Source organism: Pygocentrus nattereri, chromosome 12, assembly GCF_015220715.1.
Source record: "Pygocentrus nattereri isolate fPygNat1 chromosome 12, fPygNat1.pri, whole genome shotgun sequence".
In the NCBI taxonomy this organism is placed as follows: domain Eukaryota; kingdom Metazoa; phylum Chordata; class Actinopteri; order Characiformes; family Serrasalmidae; genus Pygocentrus; species Pygocentrus nattereri.
Window position 1 is genome coordinate 8,943,404 of NC_051222.1, and position 10,938 is coordinate 8,954,341.

Below are 10,938 nucleotides of genomic sequence, written 5' to 3' on the forward strand. Positions count from 1 at the left end.
GGAATTTCCTGTCAAGAATACCTGTAAGGAATATCTTTGGTTAGATGATAAATATGAACTGACCTTGTTGTGTGTCTGTGTGTAAGGGAGCTTTCTGGGGGTTGATGGTAGGCCTGGCCGTTGGGGTCACGAGGATGGTCCTGGAGTTTGCCTTCCCACCCCCTCGTTGTGGTGTATTTGACCCCGCCCCCTCTGTCCTGAGGAGTGTCCACTATCTCCACTTCGCCATCATCCTCTGTCTCCTTACGATTATTGTCGTTGTAGTGGTCAGCCTCCTCACACCTCCACCCACCGAGGAACAGGTATGCACACATGACAAAGCGTTAATCTGAACATGGTAATTCAACTGCATCAGTTTTGAAACGTTGAAATTAATTATAATTGAATGTAATAATACTTCAATGAAATTTGAGATATCAAGATCCATTGAGTAAGTTTTAAAAGAATCATATTCACACTGAAGATTTCTACATCCCTGTTTTTTGGCAACTTTGGTAAAAGAAGTTTACAGTAACACTTTGCTGTAGGGTGCTGTTCATAAAGCTATATGACACCTACATAAGCTTGTCTTGACATCTGACATAATGCTACATAAATGTTTATAAATGCTTATTCCAATAGGCAGCATCTGTCCTAAAAGCTACTTTAGCTAATTTTGATAAAAACTGGCACATATAACCGTTATAGTGAATAGCACCTTTTGGAATAAGCAGTTATTAACACTTATGTAGGGTATGTCAGTTCTCATGACAAGCTTATGTAGGTGTCATATAGCCTTATGAACAGCATCCTACACTAAAGTGTTACCAAGTTTACTTCAAAGCTCTTAAATGTACTTTGCAATTGATATTCAAATACAAACCTCAGTTCTAAAATAATAGGTGAAATGCAAATAAAAACAATAAACAGTGATTTGTTGATCCATTTTCGCCTGTATAATAAAAACGGTAAAAAGATGTTTAACAGCAACTTCATTGTATTTTATAAATATGCAGTCATTCTGAAATCAATGCTTGGAGCATAATCTAAATAATAGTCTAAAGCTGGGATGGGGCAATTTAAGACTAGGACCACTGTGAAATGTTCAAAGAACATCTTAAGCAGGTGATACAGTCATGCTTGGCTATAAAAGGGGCATCCAGGAACGGCATAGTCCTCTATGAGAATTAATAGGTCAAGGCTTAACCACTTTGCCATGAGTCAGCAAATAACCCAACAGTTTGCAGAATATTACCAAAGGATTCAGGGAATCTGGAGAAATCTCAGTGCATAAAAGGCAAGGCTTAAAATCACGACTGAATGTCTGCAACCTTTGATACCTTAGACGCCACTGCATTAAAAAACGTGTTGTCAATAAATGCCTTTCATTGCTGCATACGATGCATTACTGTACTATGCACACACATAAAGGCATATTAAGAGCGTCAAGGAACGCCACTGACTTCTCTGGGCTCACCCTCATCTGAAATGGACTGATGCCCAGTGGAAATGTGTATTGTGGGCTGATGAGTCAACTTTTCATATTGTTTATGGAAATGATGGGCGTTGTGTTCTCCAGGCCAAAGGAGAAAGCCATCATCCAGATTGTTACCTGCATAAAATTCAAAAGCCAGGGTCTTTCATAGTACAGACGTGTATTAGTGCCAATGGCATGGGTATCTTGCATATCTGTGAAGGCAACATTAACAACTAGAGAAACATTTTGCAGCAGCATATGCTGCCTTCAAGACGACATCTTTTTCAGGGACACACTTACTGATTTCTCATTGAAAACATGGCATATTATGAAATATGACAACAAAAATATTGAAGTCATGCTAAAAGGAAAGATGGTGCAATATGGTGAATATGCTCCCATCACAACTTTTTTGATGCCCATCAAATTTGGAATGAGTATGTAATGATAAAAAGAAAACAAGTACTGTGTTTTGGTACTGCTTTCAATATTAAAAGGGAATGAAAATAGTTTTCTAATCACTGCCTCGTGTTTTTATTAGCATTTCACACCCTATTCCTTTTTATTTTTGGATTATATAAAAGTGAGCATGTTTGCATGTGTATGTGCTTTTTAGACATGTAATCTCACCTGGTGGACCCTCAAGAACAATGCTGACAGAGATATACCACTACAGAAAATATCTACACCCAGTCGCAGAACAGAAGGTATGATACATGTGTACCTCACTGCATAACGTAAGACATATCAAAAAGTTGTGTTGGTGTGTCTTGTGCTGGTCTGAGTGGATCAGAATTTTTAAGCACTGTGTCCACTCACTGTCCACTCTATTAGACACTCCTACTTTAGTCCACCTTGTAGATGTAAAGTCAGAGACGACAGCTCATCTGCTGCTGCACAGTTTGTGTTGGTCATCCTCTGGTCCTTCATCAGTGGTCACAGGACGCTGCCCACAGGACACTGTTAGCTGGATATTTTTGGTTGGTGGACTATTCTCAGTCCAGCAGCGACACTGAGGTGTTTAAAAACTCCAGCAGCACTGCTGTCTGATCCACTCAGACCAGCGCAACACACACTAACACACTACCACTATGTCAGTGTCACTGCAGTGCTGAGAATGACCCACCACCCAAATAGTGCCTGCTCTGTGAGGGTCCATGGAGGTCCTGACCACTGAAGAACAGGGTAACAGAGTATCAGAGAAACAGATGGACTACAGTCTGTAACTGTAGAACTACAAAGTGCAGCTATACAGTAAGTGGAGCTGATAAAATGGACAACGAGTGTAGAAACAAGGAGGTGGTCATGATGTTATGCCTGATCTGTGTGCAATTGTCTGTGTCTCTGAAACAGCATTAGCCATTTCTCCTAGTTTCCTCTCTCCCCTAGTTTTCCTCCAATAAAAGCAACACTTGGAAGTGGTTCCCTTCTTTCGCAAGGCACTCAAGCATTCTCCTTGTCTCTCTATCTCTTCTTGTTTACAGGGTGTGAGTCTGTGCGCAGGGGGAAGTGTGTGCGTGCTCCTGGGTTTTGTAGTCCTCGGCCTAGCCGCAGTTCTCCAGGGACTCCACCTGCCGTCATACACAGCATCAGAGAAGACCCCTTCTGGTCCCGGTTCTGTTGTGTCAATGCGATTATTCTTATGTGTGTTAATATCTTCCTTTATGCTTATTACGCATAACATGCAAACACCAACGCACACTGAAACTATTCACTCTCTTCCAGAAGCAAAACACAGCATTACATCTGTTCTCAGACTCATCCTCTAGAGAGCCCTGCACAATCTTACTCTAACGCACCAAAATTGACTAATAAGATAATTCAATTATGAGTTCAGTCAGGCAAGGAAACCTTAACTGTGCATATTCAGGTTTTACAGGAGTGAAGGTATAGAACTTAAATTGCTGCTTTCATAACAAAATCTCCTACCTTCGAAATTGTAACTTTTCAGGAGAAAACCAAAAAACATTCTCAACTTTTATGTACATTAATATAAAGAGATTTTTTCATGATGAAATATTCACCCAGTGTACAGCTGGTGGTTTTAAATGGTCTAAAATGGGTGTAAGGCTTTGATATGACAGCTACACTACACTTGTTCCTGCATCTGCATAGATTTTCATGCTTTCATAGTCAGGAAACAGGTCTAGCATTGGAACAGATTACTCAACCCATGAGGAAACACTTTCTTTTGCAGTCCAACTCCAAAGCACTAGATAATTATTTCATGTGTCATGATGGTATGCTCCAAGGCAGTCTCAGCATGCATGGGGAAACTACCTAAAATGGGTTTTCCTGGCCGAGTAGCTTAAGATTAATTAAGATTAAGTGACCCTTATTAGTCCCACAAAGAAATTTCACCTCCGCTATCTAACCCATCTGTGCAGTGAAACACTACATACACACTAATGAACACACACTATGGGGCAGTGAGCACGCTTGCCCAGAGCAGTGGGCAGCCCTGTCCGCAGTGCCCGAGGAGCAGTTGGGGGTTAGGTGTCTTGCTCAAGGGCACTTCAGTCACGTACTGTTGGCTCAGGGGATCGAACCGGCGATCTTCGAGTCACAAGGCTGGTTCCCTAACCTCCAGCCCATGACTTCCCTCAAACACACAAGCCTAAGATCCCTCTGCGCAGTGCCAAGTGTAGGCTGGAGTGGTGTAAAGCACACCACCAATGGACTCTGGAGCAGTTTAAACAGTCTTCACTAGAGTGATGAACGGACTCTGCCCCTTAGTTCTAGTGAAGGGCAATGTTAAGACTATAGCATACAAAGACATTTTAGAGAGTTATGTGCTTCCAAGACCCCTTCCTGTGCCCCTGTGCACAAAGTGAGCTCCATAAAGGCATAATTTGATGAGCTTGGTGTGGAGGAACTCCAGTGGCTTGAACAGAGCCCTGACCTAAACCCCACTAAACACCTTTGGGATGAACTGGAGCATTGATTGTGAGCCAGGCCCTCTCATCCAAAATCAGTGCCCGACCTCACAAATGTTGTTTTGACTGAATGGGCACAAATCCCCACAGACAGACTCCAAAATCTTGTGGAAAGCCTTCCTGAAGGCTTTGGAGTGGGACAACTCCATATTAATGTATATGGTTTTGCAATGGGATGTTCAACAAGCCCATATTTGTGTGATGGTCAGGTGTCCGCATACTTTTGGCAATATAGTGTATGTAAGTGTTTCTTAGTTACTTTCTTCCTTAAATGTCACTGCATTGAAATTTAGTGGGAACCTCTTTGAACTTTCCACTTTGTGACTCCAAGTGTTTCATCATGCTACTCAAAAGAATTATCTAGTACTTTGGAACAGCTCACATGTACCTGATTAATACCTATACCTGCAGGGACTTGATATTTAATGGAGAATTGGGTCAAAGGAGCCAGACCATATTGTCAGTTTTGTCAGATCTTCATCTAAATCCTGTTCATTTCAACACATAAAAGGCTTGACTTGCCTTAATTCTCTATAGGAGTCATGAGCCTGGGGTGCAGCATTAGCTTCAAACTTCAATTTCTCACGCAACAAGTAGGTCAAACACTTTGGCTCTACTAATGAGGCAAGTTGGCAGTGTGTACTAAGCACTATACATCAGTGATACTTCAGAGATGTTGAATATCATCGGAATCTCCTATTAACCTTTCAGGAGAAGGAAAAATGTTTTTAATAACAGACGTGGTCCCACTTTATATTGTGTCTCTAATAACGGTGTAGTTACATGTGAACAACATATGCAACAACAATGTATTTACTAATGATTGTCACTGTTACATATGGATGGCAGAAGAACACCTTATGTAATTACACAAGTGTATCTTAATAGTTGTGACAGCCTATTCTCTCTCATGTCATTACACAAGGCTAATAACAAATGTAATTACATTTGTAAAGCAGACTGGAACGGTCTTTTCCCGCAATAAAAGGAAGTCTGTAATAACTTACATGAAGGCATTACTTACACTGTGTCTCCCAGCTTTCCTAACATTTAGCTGGCATTTATGTTGCCAGTGCTGAGACACTGTAACCAGTTTCAGCTTTAAACTGTTCTGTAATGTGACAGAACAGCAGACGTCCCCTTATCTTAACATGTAGCTTTATTACATTGATTAAATGTGTTGCATTAAACGCAAAGCAGTGTCTATTACCACTCATTATTACACAGCAACTACATAATAACTACACAGAAACAATATATACACTTATTTTAAAGTGTAACTGTAACACTACGCTAGACAGTTCCTGTGTAGAAGATATACTTGTGTAATTACATGAGGCAAAACTGAAGTTGATACACATGTGTAATTACATAGGCTGTATTTCTGTAATCCACCTGTAGCATTTGCGAAATCATTAGTAGTTACAGTGTCGTTGTACATGTTATTCATGTGTAACTACACAGACACTTACTGTAAAGTGGGACCATAGACGTCAATGCAAACAGATTTTTTTTCCAAGTCATTTTGGATCATATGCCTCCATTCATTGTCATTTTTATACACAACTAAAATGGAGATGGTTTGTCCTGCCAGCAATGGTGTGCTCTGTGCATTCGAAGCAAATTATTACCTTTATCAGTTCCAGGTACTCATTTTTATAAGCGTGATGAGTAATTGGTGGCAACAGTGAGTCTTCTCCTGAAGAGGTCATCCAGGCAAGACTGCACATCTGAAAAAAGCCTGAAAGGCTTGCAAGTATGTCCATTTCACAAGAACAACGCGCCCAATTTACTGACTGATGTTTTAAGATTATCTAAGCATAATGATTGCTTTCCACGATTACTTCTTTTCCTAGATTACAAAATATGTCCAATTTTAAGAGGCCTAGCAAATGGGACCCACTTTGTCATCAAGACTGAACAGAGCTTAATATAGACAATTATATTCAAGTGAAGAAACCAGTGAAGATTGTTGTTGTGATTAGCAGAAATGTATGTAATTCCTCCTTGATGATTACCAGAAAATTGCGTTAAGTGAGCAACATTGCAGAAGGGAATCTCCAATGAAGGCAAAATACGAAGCTCTTTTACTGAAAATGTTTATTGGATGTATTTTTATATTACTTTTGTTGTTGTTGTTGTTGTTATATCTGTGATTGTGTTACAAATGAAGAAAAACAAACATTAAAAATCATTAGGCAAAATTTAATCCCAGCTTTTCCATTTTGTCTGGGTGGAGTGTGGTTTTGTGGAGTGCTTACAAAGAAGTAATGGCAGGTGTGGCCATTTGATTGACACTTCTGGGTCTTTTCACATGCTCCGTCACACCTCAATAGGCATTCTAAAAAGATCTGCATTCCAGACAAGAAGAGCGGACTTACTTCATTGTTACAGTTAACTGACAAAATGTTTATTGTGATCTATCTTTTCAGTGTCGCCGGCATCTCTATAAACCTAAATAAGTCATTTCTGACCCAAAATAATGTGGTTAAAAACTTCCATCACTGTTCTGATTTCACCTTCTCTTTTCACATTATTGTAAAGTAATTGATTCCCCCTTATATATTGTTGCAAAAGTCAGAGGCCACCCATTTGTTGAATTGGCTGTTAATTTCAAGATACTCAAGAAAGGGGAAAGTATATATTTACCAGAAAATGAGGCAAAATCTTTCAACACCAAGTAAAATATAAAATCTGTCCAACCTGTTAAGTTGTCTATTAATATATTAAATTGCAAACCCTATTGACATCTTAAATCTTCCAACCCTGCAATCTTAAAACCAACCAGTTACAACTGTGTCTTCCCAACGAAATGTAGAAAATGGGATTTTGTAAACCACCAAAATAGGAAACCAAAAGATGAGCAGTACTTAAAGTTTCTTTAAGCAAGCAGCTACATTACTAGCAGCTAAGATCACTATGTGCAATGCTAAGTGTCGACTGGAGTAGTGTAAAGCACATTGCCATTGGACTGGAAGCACTGGAAACATGTTCTCTGGAGTGATTAATTATGCATCACTATCTGGCAGTCTGATAAGTCTGGATTTGCTGGAAGCCAGTAGAACCCGACTTAGTGTAATGCATAGTGATAAAAGTAAAGTTTGGTGGAGGAGGGATAATGGGCTGGGGCTGTTTTTCAGGGTTTGGGAAAGGCCTCTTAAGTACATAGTAAAGGAAATTGAAAAGAATGCAGACATCAGCATCATTATATGTGCTTGGGATTCGACCAACATGTGGAAAAATATCCCTGTAGATTACTTCGAAAACTCTGAGCTATAGGTCTGACAGGATGTGCAGTTGTTGAAAAACTGATAGCAAAAAAAAAAGAAAATAGACAGTAAAGAAGAAAATTGGCACTAAACCACAGAAAATAGATGTCCGAGATTGGAGTAAGGTTGGAGGTTTTATGGACTGATTAGTTTAAATGTATGAAGTACATGACATGAATACTAAAATCCGCAATGTTTTTGGTGATTGGTCAAATTGCAAAAAGAAGGAAAATGAACTCGAAAGTACTTCACGTGCTAGACCATTTGCTGTTTAGCTGCATAACATGTCGTTATGGTTGGGATGTTGATATAAACAACCCAGCAGTGATGTTTCTATCCAGGCAATTTGGGGTAATTTGAGGAAATTACAGGGATCCTTTATCCCACAGGAATTCACCAGTCAAATTGCAGAAAAAATACATTACTGTACCTCCTCTGGTAAAACAAATCCAGCTCAAATAGGGCTTAAGACTGAACTTTGGAGGTGTCACAGGTGTTACCAATCTTCACTGGTGTTACACATAAGAAAATTGACACCAGTGACAGTAACATCAATGGCATTTTACAAAATAACTGTTACAGAACATCAAACCACAAGTTGTCAATCATGGAATATCTGCTAAAGTATGTCATTTAATCCATTTGCGTTCTATTTTTTCACAATTACCTAAGAATGAAGTAGGTCACACCAGTGACTTCAGCTAAAAGCTTCATATGAAATCATGAGCAAAATGAGAAAATCTATGATAACTGAAAAACACAGTGGACTCACCATGTGCTTTTCTTCATAGAGCCTCAGGAAATAGGTAAAAGGAAGTCAAATGATGTCATCAGTGTGACATCATTTTTTTTGTCACACAGTAACACCAGTGACACAACTCCTGGTGACCACAACTTTCATTATATATGTTATAATATTTATTTGGAATTTGTTTTCTTTGTTATTTCATTTATGTATTCCATAGTCATTTATAGATGATTGTAGTTGAAATTGCAGAAAAACTTTTTTTCTTCAAAATATGGCCTCAACCATCACACTGTGGTGACGAGCACTTCTGTTGTGCTTGGAATTCTAGATAATTGATTTAAAAACCATTATTGCTACATTGAGGCTCAAGAATGTGTAATTGTTAAAATAGCTTATTGTTTTATTTCAACATATGAATAAATTGTAACCCTAACATATTTTTGGTTATAACATATCTGTAAACACTAGGGAAACAAAAATGGACGCTTCTGTAGAATGACCCTAACATATTCTTGATGGATATTTTGGCTGAAACTTAAATGAATGAAAGGGTGGCCTCTGATTTTTTCACAGTACATTAAATAAAGAAATAAATGACAAATGCTGTAGATCCTTAAATGAATGTACAATGAGACTTCAGGGAGACACTGCACAGGCTTTTGGATTGTAACATATAAAAGTAAAACATGTTATAGCACAAAAACACAAAAACACATAAAGAGGTTCCCCAAACCAAAGACCAGTGAAAAAACTTCATACGGCTCCAGACATACATCTTTACATTTAAGAGAACGTATCTGCAAGTCATAAATCAAAGTTTGTGAATTAAATTTGTAAATTTTTAAAATTGTCATTAGCAAAATAGACTGGTGTTTAAGCGGTAGAACAAAGTTCCCACTGTCAATGTAATGCAGTTTCTTTAGCTATGTGATATAATAACTAACGATATAGTTATTATGACTCTAAATAGAATAACTACTAACTATTAAAAAAACTCTTTTATTGTTGTACATCAATACTTTCACAACTCTATTACTCAGCGCATGGATAAAATGTTACTCCACCACAATTCATGTCAAAGTAAGTAAATTAAAGCCAGCGGTTGTCAGTAGTGTTAGTAACAGACTGACTGACATATTTCACTCGTGTAAATTCAGTGCACCATTTTTTCAGTGCATTTAGATCGAAAGAGTCCCAGCTATTGATTTACAGGGCATCAAATAAAGATCCCCTTAAGTTCTTATAGTGGCTGTTTTAAGATGCCAAAACACAAAGTACTGAATGATATCTGGTAGAAATTAAATGACAATTGCTATGTCATATATAAATATGCATGATCAGATTTACAACCCCAATTCCAATGAAGTTGGGACGTTGTGGAAAACATAAATAAAAACAGAATACGATGATTTGCAAATCCTTTTCAACCTATATTCAATTGAATACACTACAAAGACAAGATATTTAATGTTCAAACAGATAAACTTTGTATTTGCAAATATTCACTCATTTTGAATTTGATGCCTGCAACATGTTCCAAAGAAGTTGGGACAGGGGCAACAAAAGACTGGGAAAGTGGAGGAATGCTCAAAAAACACCTGTTTGGAACATTCCACAGGTGAACAGGTTCATTGGAAACAGGTGAGTGTCATGATTGGGTATAAAGGGAGCATCCCTGAAAGGCTCAGTCATTCACAAGCAAGGATGGGGCGAGGTTCACCACTTTGTGAATGACTGCATGAGCAAATAGTCCAACAGTTTAAGAACCACGTTTCTGAACATGCAATTGCAAGGAATTTAGGGATTTCATCATCTACAGTCCATAATATCATCAAAAGATTCAGAGAATCTGGAGAAATCTCTGCAAGTAAGCAGCAAGGCAGAAAACCAACACTGAATGCCCGTGACCTTCGATCCCTCAGGCGGCTCTGCATTAAAAGCTGACATCATTCTGTAACAGATATTCCCACATGGGCTCAGGAACACTTCAGAAAACCACTGTCAGTGAACGCAGTTCGTCGCTCCATCTACAAGTGCAAGTTAAAACTCTGCCATGCAAAGTGAAAGCCAGATATCAACAACACCCAGAAACGCCGCCGGCTTCTCTGGGCCCGAGCTCATCTGAGATGGACTGACGCAAAGTGGAAAAGTGTCCTGTGGTCTGACGAGTCCACATTTCAAATTGTTTTTGGAAATCATGGACATCATGTCCTCCGGGCCAAAGAGGAAAAGGACTGTCCGGATTGTTATCAGCACAAAGTTCAAATTCCAGCATCTCTGATAGTGTGGGGTTGTGTTAGTGCCCATGGCATGGGTAACCTGCACATCTGTGAAGGCACCATTAATGCTGAAAGGTACATACAGGTTTTGTAGGAACATATGCTGCCATCCAAGCAACGTCTTTTTCAGGTCCTGCTTATTTCAGCAAGACAATGCCAAGCCACATTCTGCACATGTTACAACAGTGTGGCTTCTTAGTAAAAGAGTGCAGGTACTAGACTGGCCTGCCTGCAGTCCAGACCTGTCTCC

The 10,938-nt window shown here is 39.0% G+C and overlaps 1 protein-coding gene across 1 annotated transcript in view; it reads left to right on the top strand.

Moving 5' to 3' along the window:
- The window catches only part of slc5a10 (solute carrier family 5 member 10), a 58,630-nt gene extending 55,493 nt beyond the window's left edge, over positions 1–3,137 (top strand). The window contains exons 13-15 of the mRNA XM_017721011.2: positions 87–302; positions 2,073–2,163; positions 2,941–3,137. Of these exons, the coding sequence (XP_017576500.1) occupies positions 87–302; positions 2,073–2,163; positions 2,941–3,137 (504 nt within the window). The remainder of the gene's footprint in view (positions 1–86; positions 303–2,072; positions 2,164–2,940) is intronic.
- Positions 3,138–10,938: the final 7,801 nt, after the last annotated feature.